This window comes from Triturus cristatus, chromosome 2_2 (assembly GCF_964204655.1).
Source record: "Triturus cristatus chromosome 2_2, aTriCri1.1, whole genome shotgun sequence".
Classification (NCBI taxonomy): domain Eukaryota; kingdom Metazoa; phylum Chordata; class Amphibia; order Caudata; family Salamandridae; genus Triturus; species Triturus cristatus.
Window position 1 is genome coordinate 845,612,327 of NC_140582.1, and position 19,072 is coordinate 845,631,398.

Here is a 19,072-nt window from a genome sequence, read left to right on the forward strand (position 1 = left end):
GACATATCTGACATTAAGGGAACCTCTCCAACCACAACCTGGACTCTGCCCCACTGGAAGATTTTTACTTCCATTTCAGAGACTGACCTGGAAGGTAAAGGTTTTGATTAGGGAGACCTACTTGGTGTATCCGACCTCTGCTCCATCACTGTTACTCTCAAATAGCTCCTGCGAACAGTTGTTTTGAATAGTGCTTTATTTTCTCTATGCAGTTTTGTCTTAAAACTTTCAGTAGTCACATCTTTGGTTCCCCTTAATCAATTTTAATGATTTGATCTTGGTGCCTTTTTGCTTATTAAACTGTTTTCTACTTTTCTAAATCGGATTGGGAATATTACTGTGTCGTGTTCTTTACTTAAAACTGTTGGTCCCGCTAGAACTTCACACTTCTCTGGGGATTGCCTGTTGCTTGTGCCATAGCTGCCAAGAGAAGTTGGCAGTGGTCACTCCGTCCACATTAAGTCCCCAATTTCTGACAAGGCTTCAGTGCATTATGACTGCTGGTTGGTTTCTATAAGAACACTGCACAAAATCGAATGTCGTGAAGGGCTGAACAGACATCATTTATACCCACTTAATAGGTTCCCCTGGACTTCAGAAGGATGGAGCAGGGGTTCACTAAAAGTGCTTTATTTAGAAAACTTCTAATTTCACATGTGTGCAAGTTTCTGGGTTTTATATCATATTAGAATAAGGTTGCCAAAGTGCTGAAACACTTTTTGGGGTAAGTGCTAAGGCTGTAATCTTCAGCAACGAGGAATACAGCAAAGGTTAAATACAAACTGTTTTTAACCTACTATTAACAGCCACATTTTTATTTCCAAATAGAGAAGAAAAAACTATTTTTCAGTGGTTAAGCATTTCATCTAGGCTCATGGTCAGGGAAAAGTCAATAACAGACACCTTTTCACTTACCTCCTTATTCCTCCTGAGGTGTGAACTTGAAGACTAGAACTCAAGGAAGGAGCTTTCAGATCGAGCTCTTCTGAAACTGGTGGCTCTTGAGGGATGGGCTTGGGGGATCTTGGTGCACCTGAAACAGGGTAGGATAAACGGTTAATGATGACCAAGAAACTGAATAAAATGTATTTTCTCAGGGCAACATTCCAGTCCATCGTTTTTGGGACATCAGTCTGGATATGTTGAAAAGGAACAGTCCAGTCCAAACTAGCTGTCTAGGCCCTCTCCAGAGGCGAACACAGAAGACCACAGACCAGTTTAAACCTTGATTGGGGTGCATCAGTGAGGTGCAGCTTTAGTCAATGAGTTAATGATCAATGTCTGGGCATCTCATGCGGAATGTCTCTCTGGAAATAAAAAGTTATGGGAGGACAGCTTGAATTAATCTTAACCACTGTTGATTAATCTTCTCAGTGGGACATCCTAAGTGCATGACCCAGGGTAGGGGCACAGACAGTCTACCTTCCCCGTGTCAAAGTGATAACCGACTAGAAAATGAGTTCACAAATAAGCTAGAAAGTAAGAAGGGGCGAGTGACGTAAGGGACAACCGGCCAGTTAGTTATTGCTGGATCCTGGGTAAAAAAAGATAGCTAACAGAGGTGCGGTATTGCAGGGGTCATAATTAATATACTTTCTGCAAGCTATAAGCCACAATAAAATCCCCCATTGAACAATCACAAAAACAGTCAGAGTACATGTGAAAAGATCAAAGGCCTCACCTCCAGTGCTCCTTCTGTGACACGCTATCTTAGTAAAATTAACAGTAATAGCTTGGTTTTTCCAGTAACAGGTGCTTAAATACATTCACAATGCTCAAATTTGTTCTACGTATTTACCCAAATTGTGATTTGTGAAACTGCACTGAAAACACAATAAAAAGGCTTAAAAACATAACAAAATAATGGAAGTAGTCAGTGAAAAGGTTCCAGAAAGGTGGAGTCCTGGAATGGTGATTGCATCAAAGCCTTTCGTTTTGAAAAAAATTGATCATATTGTTAAACATCCAGATTTGGTAAAATCACATTTAAAGAAGCGTCACGGAGATACTGGCATCATTCTTAGCTTGTGCTCGGAATCACTGACTCCAAGTGTCTGTCTCTCCATGAGAGCTGTAATACCCACTGCCTCGGCCTGCGCTGGAGTTCTGGTGTGAAAGACAAATGAAGAGGGCCTTAAAGCATCATGCAGAATGTGTATTTCTACAGAGCTTCTATTTCAATATCCACACAACACTGCACCTAAGACTGTGACACCCACATCACCCCCTAAGTAGAGAAGAGTTTTCGGCCAGGCAATACATTCTCTTATACAGAAAGATTGCAAATGTCAGTAAACTTCACTTCACAAGCACTGTGCTGGAGAAGCTTCTAAGGAAGGCCTGTTGTTTTATATCTCTCTATTTCTTTTAACTTTTTTCATGTTGGGTGAGCACTTCTGTGCAGGACTGAGATGGGTTTCATACCTATGTATTTGTACCAAAAACAGGCATTTTGTTTGTAAGTGGGCGGTTGCTAAGGTTTGCAAGATTCAAATGAGCATTTTATCTGTGGATCCTTAGATAAAAATTACATCAGGCAAACGTTTACTTGAGGGGCTCAAAAGCATCCATATAACTCAAATAAGATGGGAAGTCAGTGGAAGAATTCAACCTCTCGATTTCACCTTTACTTTTTAAAGCTTTAAAATTAATGTATACGCTAATCTAATCACAAAATCCTTCGAAAAGTTCTGCAGCACAGGGGATGTTCTGATGCACTCATGCCGAGTGACTATTTCTGAGAAAAACCTCCCTCTAAAACACACCAAATGTGAGTATTTTTAGGCACAAGTTACAAGACTTATTCAGGCAATAAAAGGAACATTTCTGGCAGGTGATAAAGGCAAAAAGGAGAAAAACAAAATAAAATGATGGTATTTACATTTGCTTCAGGGTGAAGCATTCTACTGCGGCCCTCCAACCCCCACACGTCAGGTCTACACCAACATCCGCCATGTACACATACATACAGAGATTTACACAGAAACAACTAAAGGAACCTACTGATACTTCAGGAGCAGCATGGGTTCTGTCAAACGTATTGCCTGCTTTTACCTACATCGCTGCATCCTATTCACCTGCTTATCACTCAATGTTGTTAAAAATGTATAAACGCGTTTGGTTTACAAACCTGATCCTCATACAACACTCTCTTTAATTGTATATTACGAGCTGTGGTTGTACGGTTGTGGGCATCAGTAAGATGCCCTCTTTTTTCAATGAGACAGTAAAGGTGCATATTTAGAGATAAGCAGGTACCTTGAAGCTGCAGATGCATTCTGGCCGGGGAGCAGCACTCTTCTGTGCGAGCCTGGCTTCTCTCTTCACTTCTGACCGGAAGCAGCATCTCTGGGCAGGGCTCTGTCACTTCTTTTCTACTGTAAACATCCAAACAACAGATTCAGTTAAAAATGTTGCGGTATGCTGTGCATATTTGGCAAATATATCCTCAATAATATTGTTTCAAATTTTATGTCCCATCGGTAGAGTGCATTTTCTGAATTAGAATGAGTTCATTCTGATCAGTTCATTGATTTACTGTGGGCCTATGCATAGCGCTCACAAAAACTAATCTGTTGTAGTAACTAGGTGCACCGAACACTATTAAAAGCATATTCTACGGATGTCTAGCTTTGACATGACTATATTAGTCCCATGCCAATGGAGTGCACTACAAAAGCTTCATTTTGCAATAACTTCCTGACTGAGTAACATAATTTTAAGTTCTATTAATGAGTTTGTATGGCGTGACGATTACCTGAAAGGTGCCCTGGCACTAGATATGATGGGCAGACTCTGCCCAAAGAAGGCCGCAGTGAACTACTGAAAAGCCAGGTCTCAAAGTCTTCACGCAAGATGCTCCTGAAGACGTTTCATGGATATTGGATTAAGATTCCATTGTTTAGCTGTCAACAAAACAAAATGCAACTGCCTCATTTGGCTTTTTAAAGCATAGTTTAGCAAGGAAAGCATGTTTAGTAAGTAGCGCAGATATCTGCTAGAAAGTAGGGCTTTACTTTCTCTTTTATATAGAGAGGCCCTTTAACTGCTGACAGGACAGCTCAGCGAGTTGCACGTTCCCAGATGAGAAATGCAGATGCAGGTCACAGCTCTGGATCGAATCAAGTGAATTTGCCGTGCGGGCTGGGTGATAACCTACTGTTTTATTGGAGATATATTTTTGTGGAGCAAGATGATTGAGTCTCCTGTATAACTTGGAGAGGGGCTCCTAAAACGTCCTCTCCTCACCCGAAAAGTGCCTCCAGGTATACAAAGAATGTGGATGAAGCAAAGGACCCATGGAGTCCAAGGTCTATCCTACACAGCAATGGAACACGGCACATACCCGAGGCTGGGACAGATCAGCAGGTGGTGCGGCCACAAACCGACCTAGAAGTTGGTAAACATCAAGAACATTCATGCTTCAGGGCCTAGGAACTCGATGCAAACACGGAAACACAGATAGGATGTAGGAGACATGGGGCTTGTTATACCGAGTTGGATGGGCCCTGGAGGAAAAGAGTGGGTCTTTCATTCCTCTCTAGAGAGAGGAAGAACAGCATCTTAAATTCAGCATTCTATTCTTCCAGAGTCTGAAGCAGAGACTAAAGATGCTTGTATCCAGGATAGTTTTATATTTGCTTTCAGGGTCTTCAATCTTGCTGGAATGTGGCTGGGATTGATGTAGAAGCGGTCAGCGATGGACCACTGTCAGATGGATAGCATGAATGCTTTTCATCAGGTTTTGAACCATAGTGTGAGCTAGATGCAGCTCCCTACATGTTACATGTGGGAGAGATGTGCTCAATTATCTTTTGAATCATTTCTAAGGCAGGCAGTGGGGTGGCAGACTGCAATCTGTGAGGGAAGCTGGTGCTCCTGCCAATGTGTGACCTTACTAGCACGTTTATGGTCAATGTAGAGTTGGACGAGGGGTGCTACAGCTCGAGTGTGTGGAGGAGGCGCAGGCCAGTTGTATCATTTGCCCACATGGTGTTTAAAGTCTTTTCACTGCAGAATCCAAGAGGTTTTGCTCAATAGGAGAGGGTGGGGTTAAGTCATGCATAAACTTCCCTGTCTGCCTGGACTGGAGTTAGGATTCAGCAGCTCTGCTATAAAGGTGAGAACGCTTTCCGTCGAGTTCTGCTTTAGGTATGCAGTGTGCATCACCAGGGTATTGATGATTGGCAATGTCCTAGTTGGCAAGATGGTCACACTCGTACTGCAGGTAGAGATTAAAGTATCTGGGCAGGAGTTAAAGCAATGAGGCCACCCACAGGTTACAGGTAGGTGGGAACAGGTAGGCTGCCTCAGCACGAACTACTCTCTCTTGAAAGGAATGAGGAGAACCACTGGAGGACCACATCATTCTTGGCCCTGCAAAAAGAAAGTGTGGACAAGAGGGAGTGTTCACTTAGAGAGGTCTAGGCAGAGTGGCAAGCGTTGCTCACTACAGAGGATTGTGTAAACTACCACTTGGCATGTAGTTTCCGCACGCAGCAAGACTGGAACCCTAGCGGAGTATTTTTGTCTTGTCATTCAGCCACACCATCGAGCATACTAATATTTAATATTAAACACCTTGAGAGCTAGCATTATTGTGAGAGAACTGTTGTTCATCCTTATTAGAAGCCCAGTGTATGCCAGATGCTCAAGGCGCCTATCTCAGCTGTTTCACAATTAACTCTTCCAAATAAAGTATGAGAGAGGGTCTATTTTTTATCATAGAGTACCCCAGGCCCATTCTGTCCACACCTGAGGTACGAGACCCTTGTCCTTGCCCTGCCAGCCTAATTTGTAAGCCTTGTTAAATTGACCGGAGGGTCCTGTTTTACTATACAACAAATGCCCTGGGCCATCCTTGTCACTCAGGCAGTATGAACCCCTACGTAGGCCCTGCCAGCCTGATCTGTAGGCCTTTTGTTAAGTTGACCAAAGTTCTGCACCCATCTTTACTGAACAGCAGGCTCTAGGCTTGTCTGACCAAAAATCACAGCCAGCCTCTCTCTGCGAGGCCTCCTGCTCCAAACTACAGAGCCCCCACCCTACCCTAGTGCAAAATTCACAGGCGCAGAGTTCACTGTCTCTCTATTCTGTCGACATATAGCACATCACATCCTGGGTCTGTACATGAGAATAGAGAAGTTCCCACCGCAACAACCGTCGGACCGGGGTGATGAATGTGGCAACCCAGACACATATCTAGATCTATATATATTTTATTCCTTTGCATTACATATTTTCTGCTTGCCCTATGCAATTTACGACGAGCGCTTGGCCTGAGATTATAACCTTTCACCTAGTCTACGTTCCGCATTTAGTAGGATAAACACGTCTGATAAATGTGCGAACCATGCTATAAGTGATGTAGGTAGAAGTGGCGTGAGATGACGTTACTGTAGGCGCTTCTCATAGCCTTAAAAAGTATAAAAGGGAAGCCCACACAGTTTTCGGCGGACTACCCCACCTGCCTGTTAGTAGATGGCAGGCGGGTGTGGGTGCTCCCCAAGAGCTCTTGTTTTTTGTTTTTAAGATACAATTTAACTTGCCAATATATTTGCTGTATATGCTATGTATGCTATTTTTGTCTCTAAATTGGTGTTTTCTAATTGAGAATGTAATGCTTATATTACACTTTTCTTTTAGGTAGGTACGTGATTATTCTCAGTATATTAGATCAAGTGTGCTATGCATTCTGAGAACATTTTTCTTGAGTTATACTGTTTTCATAGTACATTTGTAAATGTGTCTTTGAGGTTTAGTCTCTCTCTCTCTCGCCCTCCCAAACAGTTCAATGCTTTCATGTAGAAATGCCTTCTGATTCATGTGACTATGTGAATGCGAAGTCACTATATTTTGTATTTGTGTGTCTTTTTCTTGAAGTTTCTTGAAGTTGCACCTTCTAAATAAATCTGTTAAACCTTTTGGCTTAGTTTCCATGACTCACATATCTGTTTCCTTCAGTTTTAGTGCGAGCGTTCCCAGGCACCCCGCCTCAAGTTAAGGTGCCCCTTTTGCCCCTAAATCACTCCCTCGAACAAGTAAATTTACCTAGGCCAACACAATTGTTTGAGAGAGGAAACGGCCTTTACAATGCGGGAAGAGCCACACGTGCAATATCCCCACAAGCTTAACCACACATATGCAATGCGTGGTCTAGATGCTGATATGGGCGGGCCCAGAAGCAAGAAGGATCGGGGAGGACACGGTGAGGTAAGTGGGGCTGGGGCCGGGTTTTGGAGGGGTGGGGTAGTTTTTAAGGATTGGGGGTCGTTTTAAGGGCTCGGGGTAGGGTAGTTTTTAGGCTTTCATGGGGGAGGGGCTGGGAGGGGTCGGGTAGTGTATAGGGCTTGTGGTAGTGTTTAGGGCTCGAGGTAGTGTTTAGGGTCAGGGTCGTTTTTAGGGCTCAGAGAAGTCTGAGTAGTTTTTAAGGTTTGGTGGGGTCGGGTAGTGTTTAGGGCTCAGGGTGGTCAGAGTAGTGTTCAGGGCTCGAGGGTGCCGGGATCGGGCAGTGTTTAGGACTGGGGGGGGGTCAGGGTACTGTTCAGGGCTTGGTTGGGTAGTTTTTAGGGATCAGGGGGTCATAGTCATGTTTAGGTCTCGAGGCGTTCTAAGTTTTAGGGGTCAGATAGTTTTGGGGCTCAGGGCGGGGGGTTGGGGTGTGATGTTTACACACATCCCTTTACCATGAAATTGCGTGGTAAAGGAATGCGTTTAGATGCATTCGCTGTTGGGGCCTCATAGTAGAGGCACGCGTGGTTTAGCCATGCGTGCCTCTGTCATACAACCGTGTGAGAGGTATAACCAAAAACAAAAGGTCAAACGCAAGGATTAAAAGAGGTTACCATAGTAAAAGCTGTGTATAGGGCACTGTCTGGCTAGACCTAAAATTGTGCTTTGTCCTACCTGCTCTCCTCCTGACAATGCTCTCCTTTGCCATTGGTTAGAAGTGAATCTCCCTCCTGGCCCCACAGCAGACTTTGCTTCTCGTTCGCTGCCTTGGATTGCTTTTCTCCCACGCGATCAATTCCTATCGATGCTGCATACTGGAAAGAAACCAGATCACAACAGTCATTTTTCTTGCCAGACTAACTTTATACATATTATGATGTAGTTTATGAAGTCATTTACCAGATAATTAGACATATATTGAAATAATGAAAATGGATCACTCTAGGGCCAACATTCATATCGAATACAGTACTTGACGAAAATCTTTCGAAGTGGCCATATTCTGAACTCTACGTGGATATGCCTTCATATGAAAATGTCAGAAATGCCTCAAACTTGGTTGTCTGCCATTGTTTTTGTATCCTGTTCGCAAGCATTGCCACCCACAAACGTTTGCAATTTCTAAGCGAAAATTCCCTCTTTGACAATAGCCTGTGTTGAACCTGGGAGGCAGCATAACCCTATCGTATGCCTCCATAGGAAGGCAGTGGGCATGCGTGCTACCCATACAAAGATGGCCCCACACACATCAAGAACAGATGACTGAGGGTAACATTTTACACCTTCGACTTCCATATACAAGCATTGATTCAAATAAGTAAACAATGTTAATAATATAACAGCATTGACACAGTCAGTAGGTCTTGACTTGTTTTGGCTTCGACAAAAAACACTGAGAAAAATAAATGTTATTTTGCGTCGCGTGCATGCACGCACACCATGACACTGCTGACAGCCTCAATCAATCAGTAGGCACGCATGCAGCACCACGCATACGCACGCCTACTAAATAATGGGGGCATCATTTTCTTTATTTTGGTATTCACTTCGCCAGGGTGGTGGATGCCACCGGGAGCGGTAAATAAAAAAATATATATATATAATTTTCATGCTAAAACGATTTTTTAAAAGCAGAGTCGGCCATGAGAAAATGGCACCTACTGGGCACTTCTAAAAAATGTTAAACACTTTTTTTCACCTTGTCGTTGTAAATGTGGTTTTCTGCCCATACATACTAGTGCCCTAGAGCCCAACAAGTATCCACTGTAGTGGTGAGTGGCTGCTTATCAGGTGCTCCAGAGGCAAAGCTTCAGGTCCCGTCACCGGTCTACATTGTGGCAAGGCCAGACAAGCTATCAGGAAAGAAGTCCCCACAAGAAGCATATCCGACCTAGACCAACAACGGTAATATTAATAGATACAGGGAAGCTATATTAGACAAATATAGAAAAGTGGGGCCGATCACCTATAAAGACAATAGAATCTTCATGTTCCCAGACAGCACACAAGCTGTCCGAGCGACTCTAAGTCAACCTAACAGCAGGAGACAGACAGTATACCCTGAAAAAAACAGCCGGTCAAGCATGTAGGAAAAGTGATGTATGGGTAAGTACGCATTCCATGAAATGTTGGCGGCTAAAAGTACAGTTCTAAAAAGCTTGAGCACACACATTTACTCTCCATTCTGAACAAAGTATACTTTTAAACTGTGGTGTTTTATGTAATTTTTCGGACTTTAATAGCATCTCTTTTTAGGTGCCATGTTGCTCTTAAACACCATAGCATAGCTTGTGAAAACCTGACGCTTGCTGACAAAGAAATCTTAATGTAACGAGGTACCATCTATATTTTCTGCTTCGCTAGCCAGTTCTGACCACCAGATGGCAGCATGTCTCAATGAAAGAAAGTAAAACAGTCTCACAAGACACTGGGACACTTTCAGTGTAACTAACTCAACGTTTCCCACCTACTCTTGGGAATAAAACAAAGTCCGGTTTTACACGGTGTCTTTGCCAAGTTTTAAAGTCACCCTTTTGTTAGTGAACAAAGCTACCTCTCTGCTGACCCATACCATCCGAAGTACAGTTAAGGAACAAAATAGTGATTAGTCCAGCTTGAACTACCAGGCCAGGTCCTCCCTGAACCCACACAGAATCAACCCAGACGTGGGTCCCATGTTTACTGCGCCACTGGAACCAAGTTGCACCCACGCTGACGAGCACTAACAAGGGCTAAACTGCTCTTGGGTTGCTTCTGTGCCGGTTGAGGGAGGACTTGGCCTGGCAGTTCGAGCTGAACTGTTACTATTGGAGCAGGATCAAGGCTGATTTGCATATGACTGGGTCCAAACTGAGGATGCGGCCCACAGAAATCAGTCTTTCTGAGGCTCACAGTTGTAAGAGAACCTTCTCAGGGTGTTTCTTACGACTGTATTCTCCTGCAGACTTCATACGGGCCTGCCTGCTTCCTCCAGAAGGGTTGCATACACTCCAAACCAAAAGTCCACCCTAACGTTTGCAGCCAAAGAGGCTTTGTAGGTGCATTTTAGGGTTTGCAAAAAAAACCTCTGCACTGCGCAGCCACTCCTGGTTGGGTAACACACCTTCTGTAGGGGCTGGGTATATGCATATAAAAATATAAATGGGCTTAACACCAAAATAGTCTAATCCGGAGTTCAAAAAGTAAACTACATTTGGTAATAGTACTGCATGATAATATTAAAGTCGAACTTTATCACTAAACAAAGTAAAATTAGCGATATTTACATCACATAGTTTGACAGAAACCAATACATACATGTACTAATCCTGATTCTGCTCAAACCCTCAGGAGCACAACATTCTCCGTGAAAAGTAAAACAAACAAGCACTTCCACAATCCTAGAGGTCCATTTGCAGCTTTTGAATGAATGCACAAGGCTTTGGCCGTCTGTTGAGAGCCCTGATGTGATCAATACTCGGCCATGCCGTTTTGCAGATGGTTACACGACGCAAATGCATTTAGTTTACTAATCACCAAACCCATAATGTTAATTAAAGCACACTGAACCAGTGCAGATCTGGCAGAAGCTGAAACAGTCTCTCCAGGGGGGGCTCCACACCGCCACTAGCTGCACTCACCCGCCCCTTCCCGCTGAACTCAGATCTGTGCACGGCAGGTGTGTTGGTTTTGCCAGTGTTTGTTTGAACTCTTCTCACAGACTTCCCACACAGGAAGAAGTATAGTCTAGCATACACACACACTGTAGCAATACGTCTATCAGTGATTTTACTGAAAATTAGCCAGGAAAGAGGGAAACGGAGTTATTTTAGCCAATACCATTAGGCGTAACTTCGAAACTGGCGATGCACGCGTGCACCAGCAGGTGGCGGTGTGCGTCTTACCGTTTGTTGCTCTGTAGCCTCGAGATGGTTCGTCTGCTCCCTCACAGTCCTCGCGAGAATCCCGGAGCACGCGGTGTCCTCAGTCACGGAGGAGGAGATGGACGAGAAGGGCTCCGCAGAGCTCGAAGAAACGGTGAACGGCACCACAGTATCTTCAATGATTTTGCGTTCCTTAAAAGGTGAAACCAAAAGGAAGCAACAACACCTTAGAACAACGCAGACCAGATTCATTTGAGGTAACTTCGGTGCCTCTGAGGTAAATAAATACTGGTTTACAGAGAGGATTTTTAAAAATGGTGGTCGATGGCGTAGTTCACAAGGCCTTTGTCATTCGTAGCATGGATTTTAACCACAAGTACGAGCATTCCATCCGCTCACAGGACAACAGCTTTTAAAATGGGCTAAACACTGGTTAGATAACTATTAGACAAAACATTATAGAATTCGTACAGAAACCGCTTAACATTAATTGAAACAGGGATGCTTAAGCAAAGCCAAGACAGACAAGACTATCAGTATATTACGCTTAGACTGTAAACAACATGTAAAGGTAATTCATTGAATATTCGTGGGTATGTAATGAAGATCTTCTCTGCATATAAACTGCCTTTATAGTTCCAGGTGTATTAGATAAGTATGAAGCATAAAAGAAATTAAATCAAAATAATGTCTAGACACCGAATCAATTACACACACAATCTCAGAGATGTCTAGTTGCCCCATTAAATCCGGTTTCCCTCACATTTTCCGCACTCACACCTGCATATTCATCACTTGAATCCCCCCACATTATCATCACTGTCTTGCAACTCGCTTACAGTTTCCAAACTGACACCACCTTCCACTGCTGAGCTAGAACCCATATTTTAACCACTCAATGACAAGTCATCTGCAACAACTCCATCTTCTCTTTCCTCCCCAGCACCAGACAGACCTGTAGTACTCCAAACAATGACCACTCAAACCAACATCATCACCCTCTGAACCAACACAACTTTTGCCACCACTTCTCTGCTCCCACTCATCTGAATAAACAGCTCTCTTCACCAACACCACATTCCTCTCACTCCACCTCCATCTTTCACCTTCACCGACCCTTTAGTTACTCCTACCACTCTTGTGGACAGATAGAATTTAGACAAACCTTTCTTAATTTTACCAAGACGTCTGAATTTCACAATATCACCAGATTCTAATTAGTTGTTTGGCACACACTTTAGCATCATAATACACCTTACTCTTCTCCTGTTTCATTAACACCCTCTGCTTAACCTGGTCTAAAATTTCACATGCCATCGTGTCGCACATTTGTCCTGGTCTAATGCTAGAATCGGATTATTTCCCTCACAACTTCTTGAAAGGTAATATTCCAGTTGTAGAATGAGGTTTTATATAGTAGTTCTACAGCCACTCAAATGGTATCTTCAATATCCAACTTGGATTGCACAGCAAGCTGCAAACACTCCTTGAACATTCTGTTTGCCCTCTCAACCAAATCATTTGACGGGGGAATATATAAAGAAACAGTGATAGGTGAAATGCAAAAGACTTAAAAAATCATGCTGCACTCGGATGAAAGAAAATGCACGCCATTATCATATACTGTCCATTTAGGAAACCCTTCAATACTGAATACAGATTTTTTTTAAATCAGTTGCTGACTTGAAATCAGTGCAATCAACACATTTGTAAAAATATCTACTTGTAATGATAATCAATAAAAACAATCAAGAACTTCACATCATCAGGAAAAACCGTATTCGGACCCCAAAAATCTAGACCAACTTTCTCCCATGGCAAAAAATTGGAAATTCCACTGGCGACAAAGGTATGTATGTTTCTCACCACAAAGTGTCTCACAGTATCTTGACATCGAGAACATGACCCTAAAATGATGTACCAAAACATCCATGCTAGGCCACCAATAAAACAACTTGCATTTTTTCTTCATAGATGTCAACCCTACGTGACCAGAAAATGCTGGCCATACCAACTGTTCTATTACACCTGGGAGGCACAACCTTCTCTACTCCCTCAACGCTTAAATCATCCACTGGTAACTTGCTCTCCTCTGGCCAACCACTGCAAATCAAATATTTCACTTGCTCCCACACCTTGTCCTCCATTTCCACTTTCTGCCACTCTTCTTTTCTCACAACCACTTCACTGTGTTTCAATACATCCACCAAACCAACAACCCACTCATTTAACCACTGGTCATTCTCATCTCCCGAATCAACAACAGGAAAACATAACAAATTTGCTCTGCCATTCTTGACATTGGAATTGTGGCAAATGTCAAAATTAAACTCTTGCAGATGCGACAACAGATGTATCAACCTGGGACTAGCATTCCCAATTCCCCTTTCACCTAAAAGAAAGGTTAACACCTTATGGTCAGTAGCAATCTTAAATCTCCTGCCCCAAAGGAACATTTTAAAATACTCGACAGCACACACACTAGCCAAGGCTTCTTTCTCTGTTGTACTGTAGTGATGCTCTGCTTCCTTTAGACAATGTGAAGTATACCTTTTACCTTCCATAATTTGTCAGTATTGCACCAATGCCCAAGTTGCGTGCATCAACTGTTACTATGCACCCCATCTCAGGATTTAAAATGTTTAAGAGCTGGCGCACACATAATCATTTTTTTCACTTTCACAAACACTCTGTTTTCAGCATCACCCTTATCAAATGGTACATTTTTCTTTAGTAACTTTCTGAAAGATTCAGACATCACTGCAAATCCTGGAACAACGGGAGCATAGTATTCACATAAACCCAAAAAGGATTTTACTTCTTCCTTCGTACTTGGCTCAAGGGCATGCTTTATAGCACATAGCAAATCTTTTTAAGGCTTGATACCTTCAGGTGAAATGAAGTATCCCAAATAATCTATGGTGCTTTGAAAAAAACAGCATTTATCCTTCCTAATAGTCATCCCATGTTGACTATGGGTACTCAAAACCCTGTTTAGCAGAGCGCTCTTCAAGGTGCTCGGAAAACACCACAATGTCATCATGGTACGCTAAAACTTGTTTTTTTTATGACTAAATGACCTATAAATGAGTTTTTGAAAGACTGGCACAGTCGACCCAAGCCCAAAAGGCATGCGCCAAAAACAAAACCCCCCAAAAGGACTGATGAAAATTGTAAGCATTTTTGATTCTTCACCAAGCAACATCTTGTGATAAGCTGCCCACAAATAGAGTAAAGAGAATATTTGAAGCCCCATTTACAAATGACAAAAGATCCTGCATTTTGGTAAGTGGGTGGTAGTTAATAAAAATATTTGGTTTCAATGACCGCAAGTCCAAACAGAAACTAATAGCACCAGACTTACGTTGGCCACTACAATGGGCGAAACCTACCCTGTAGAGTCAGCATTTTCTATCACCCCTTCTTTCACCGACTCATCCAGGTGTGCTTTGAGCTCAACCCTTATGCTCAAAGGGACGTCTTACTTAATGCTTAAGAGGTCAAGCGTTTTCTTTTAACACAATTTTGTGCCCATACCCTGGTGCACATGGAACACTCTGGGATATAAAAAAATAAAAAACTCTTCATTTGCAATTATGACTTCTGACACACTGACAGGATTATCAGTTCCAGGACATATCACCATCCCCAACATTCCTGAGTCATGCCAGCCTAGGATGTTAGAATCTTGTTTTGCTACTTAAACCCCTGCTCTCACGTCTCGAAATACCCTTCCAGTTTGATTCTTTTACCATCATACGCTATAGCAAAAATGTCAGTGTGCAAATCATTTTGAACAAAGACCCACATCAACAATTTGATAGGTGAACCAGTGTCCTCTGTTACCAGGTACATCCTTTCCACCAATTTTGAGCATGCAAAGTGGATCTTTCATGCCACCCTTAACTCCTGCTTTCAAAGACAAAACAACTTTCATTTCTCCAAACAATCAGACCAGTGTCCTTCATGCACTACATTAACTGCACTTGCCACCCTTTACATATTCTGGCAAAGTGACCAATTTTCTTGCGTTTTACACTGTTTACCTAACGCGGGGCAGGATTTTGAACTGGCAATGTCTTTTTCCTACCACACTTATAACAGGTAATATCATTTTTAGGCCCACTCTTATGTTGTGCGCTTTTAAGTACCACAGCCCCCAAATGTTCACCATCATTATCACTGTTCAATTCTCTGTATGCCACAATATATCTTTCAATCCCATTACCCAAAGTCTGAGTCTATTCTAGTGTGAGATTCTTTCTGCACAACACATTCTCCTGTTTTTTTTTTATGATAGCAAAAACTAACAACTTGATCATGTATATATTGATCCAGTAACGAGCCAAATTCACATGGAACAGCCAATACTCTTAGTGCAGCTACATATTCATCCAACGACTAATGTGGCATTTGCCTTTGTGTTAATAATCTGTGCCCTTCCAGGACAATATTGGGTCCTCCCGAAAACTGTTTACCTAAACGATGCACAGCTTCAATGTATTTATTCCATCTCCCAAAATCACGGGCTCAGGCATGATCTCCAGAAAACGGTCAAACAACTTTTGTCCCTCTTAGTGAAAATAGTTGTAAAGCAACGCAAACCTCCTACTGGCAGAGCAAACTTTTCTCATCATTGGCCACAAGGTAGTTCTCAAACGAACGTAGCCAGTACTTCCAGGACATTTTGGGCTGAAACTGAGAGGTAGGGGGTGCTGGCTCCATCTCGGCACCAGGAAACACCACTGTGACATCACTGACCAATGGTGTCAGTTTCCCATCCATTTTTTTCTCTGTCTCTGAGTTGAACAGGATGGACTGAAGTCTTATCAGCAGGATGCAGTACAAAATCTAAACTTGGAACCATGTTATCTCAATTCTAGTAGTAAACCGGTCTATAAGAAGAGGAGGTCCGCGAGATTGATGACAAACCTGAAGGTGTATAGCTTATCGACCAGAAAGATTCTTACCAAAGGTAATTAACTTTTTCTTTGGAAGGAAACATCTACCTGCAGATTCCTCACATTTTGAATAGATCTCCCAATCGGGAGACTGGTTTTGAAGACCTGGTTAAACAAGAAGTCTTGGAGAACAGAGCAAATGAAGTGTCCTTCCCTCCGCACCTTTGATATCAAACAGTGGCATTTTGCAAACATGTGAAGGGAAGCCCAGGTCGTCGCTTAGCAGATCATGGCCATGGAGACTCCACTTGCTAGAGCTGAAGACTTCTCCCTAGTGGAATATGCCTTGATGTCCTCAAGAGGTTATTTGCGTGCCAGGGCATAACATATCTTGATGTACAACATGATCCACCTGGGCAATATCCTCTTTTGGACAGCTCTACCCTTCATTTTTCTGATGTAGCCAATGAAAAGTTGGTCATGAAGCCGAAAATCTTTGGTACGGTCAACATAAAAACTAACCTCTCTTAGGGTCCAGCCTGTGTGGCCTCTCTTCCTCCTTAGTGGGATGTGGAGGCAGGAAGAAAGTAGGTGTGATGGACTGCCCTAAGAGAAAGCAGCTTTTGTTCCTAAGGACCAGCTTGTCATTAAAAAAGGAAGTAAAGGGAGACTTAATACTCAGCACATTTAACAGGCATGTCTAGCCGAAGTAATGGCAATCAGGAAAACTGTTTTAAAAGTAAGAAATCACAACTGCCATCTGTGCAAGGGGTCAAAGGGAGAAATCCAAAACATAACGCCCAGATTAAAATTCTACTGAGGTATAATGAATGGGGAAGGGAAAACCTATGAGTGAGGCCTTTCAGAAATCTCATAACTGTAGAGGACTTGAACAGTGAAGGCTGGTCTGAGAAACACAGAATAGCTGACAACGAGGAAAAGCAGCCCTCTGGTGTGCCCACTGCGCAATCCTGCAAAGCCAACAGGGTGAACTGTTAAAGGTCCGATAAGTGGGCCCTGAGAGGGTCTACGGCATCGTCTGTACACCGCATGACTAACCTACTCCACCTCTTAGTACACCGTTTTGAAAGAATGTCTGCGGGCGCTTAAAATAACACCCACTACTGCAGAAGGCGGATGAAAAGCATTAGGGGTCTCCGCTCAATCTCCAAACAGCAAGGTGGAGGCTCTGGATATTGGAGTGTGGCACCTGTCCCTCAAATTGAGAGGATGCTTACCCTTTGAGGGACATAGAGCAGGAGCACAGAGATTGATGGACCACGTCTGCTTATTACAACCTTCTCAGCCAATCCATAGCTGTAAAGATGACTTGGACATGGTCTAGCCGAATCTTCCTCAGCACCTCAGGAATAAAGGCTTTAGGAGGAAATATGTGAAGTGGAAAGCTCCATTTCAGTCAAAACGCACCCCAGGGCTCCCTGCAACATAATTGAGGGCACAGAACTAAGGGTAGTGGGCATTACTGTGAGTGGCAATAAGTTCACTCGAGGTGTGCCCAAAATGGAAAAGATGTTCTGGACCACCTCCGGGTGAAGTCACCACTCCTGGCCAGCAAGGTGAAGCAGAGCCAGTCTGTCGGCTTTGATATTCAGAGCACCAGTTGCATGGTTGTCAACCAACCAGATCTGATACTTCTGCGCCCAAGACCAGAGTCGTACTGCCTCGTGACAGAGAAGATGTGACACTACTTCTCCCTACTTACTGATAGACACCCTCGCGGTCCTGTTGCCCGTTAAGATATATGAGGACCATCTGCAGCTAATTTGCCTGCAGCTCCAGCAGATTGATATGGGACATCTGCTCCTCTGGAGCCCAAAGGAGTCTGATTCTCCAGTTCCTCCAGATGCGCTCCCGCACCCTAGAGTGGAAGAGACTATACCCACAGTGGTCACAGCTGGTAAGGCCTGGACCTGGAAGCACATCCCTTGAACTAGGTTCTCCTCAACAGTCCTCCATTTCAAATCCGCTGTTGTGTCTCCAGAGATTACTATGGAGTGTGAATTTTCTGCTACCAAGAACTACTGCCTGTGGAGGCACCACTTGAGGACCCTCATGTGCCAGTGTGTATGATTGACCAGGACAATGCAGGAAGCTGCAAACCTTGTAATTACTGCCTGAATATCCCTTATCCTCTGAGGAAAAGGAAAGGCGCAACTTGATATAGTGCTGAGTACTTCTCCTATGAACAGGATGTCCTGAGAGGGCTCCAGGTGAGACTTAGGCATGGTGATGGAAAATCCCAGGTCATTCAGCAACAACGAAGTTGACTGCAGGTGGCACAACTCAGTCTTCAAAAACGTGGCCTTGAAGAGCTAGTCGTCCAAGTACTGAAACACTGAGATTGGCGATAATCTGAGATGGGCAGCAGTCACACCATCACTTTCATAAAGACTCACGGAGTGGAAATCATGCTAAGCACGGATCCTACTGTGAAGTGGAGGTACTTTATGTGTGACTGCAGAATCTGTATGTAAATATTCATGTCCTGTAAACTGACAGGCAACATCCAGTCTTCTGCTTCAAGCACTCGCAACACCTGAACTTTTACTTGCACAGGAACCAATTCAAGACCCTGAGATCTAGGATCGGACACCGGCTGCCATCCTTCGGGACCAAGCAGTAAAGAGAGTAGCGCCTCTTACACCGTTCCTGTTCTGGCACCAATTCCACCGACTTTTTCTACAGTAAGAGGTCTACCTCCTGCTGAAAGAGGCATAGGTGGTCTGCAGAAAGGAGGCAAGACGAGGAGGGGAATGAGTCTAGGGCCAGTTGGAAGGGTAGAGCATGCAGTCTTTCCATGAGCTGCAATACCCATTGGTCTAAAGATATGTCTTCCCAGGGTTGTGGCAAGGAGGATAACCATCCTCGAATAGGCGCAAAATGCGCCCAAAAGAGGGAACTAGGGCTGCTTCCCGCCTGAGGCTGGGGAGAAAGCAGAGAGGAGGGTGGAAGGGAGAGCTAAAGCTTGGCCTCTACCCTTGCCACGACCTTGCTACTGCTTAAACAGGGGGTCTTGGTGGTGTTGCTCATGCTGCTGGCCTTGCTATAAGCTATGTA

The 19,072-nt window shown here is 43.5% G+C and overlaps 1 protein-coding gene across 11 annotated transcripts in view; it reads right to left on the reverse strand.

Annotated features, from left to right (window-relative positions):
- The window catches only part of LIMCH1 (LIM and calponin homology domains 1), an 860,130-nt gene that overhangs the window by 53,054 nt on the left and 788,004 nt on the right, over positions 1-19,072 (reverse strand). For all 11 annotated transcript variants that reach the window (XM_085642190.1, XM_085642189.1, XM_085642188.1 and 8 more), the window contains 4 exons: positions 11,115-11,285; positions 7,906-8,045; positions 3,259-3,377; positions 916-1,033 (listed from right to left, as the gene is read on the reverse strand). In XM_085642190.1, coding sequence (XP_085498316.1) covers positions 916-1,033; positions 3,259-3,377; positions 7,906-8,045; positions 11,115-11,285 — 548 coding nt within the window. The remainder of the gene's footprint in view (positions 1-915; positions 1,034-3,258; positions 3,378-7,905; positions 8,046-11,114; positions 11,286-19,072) is intronic.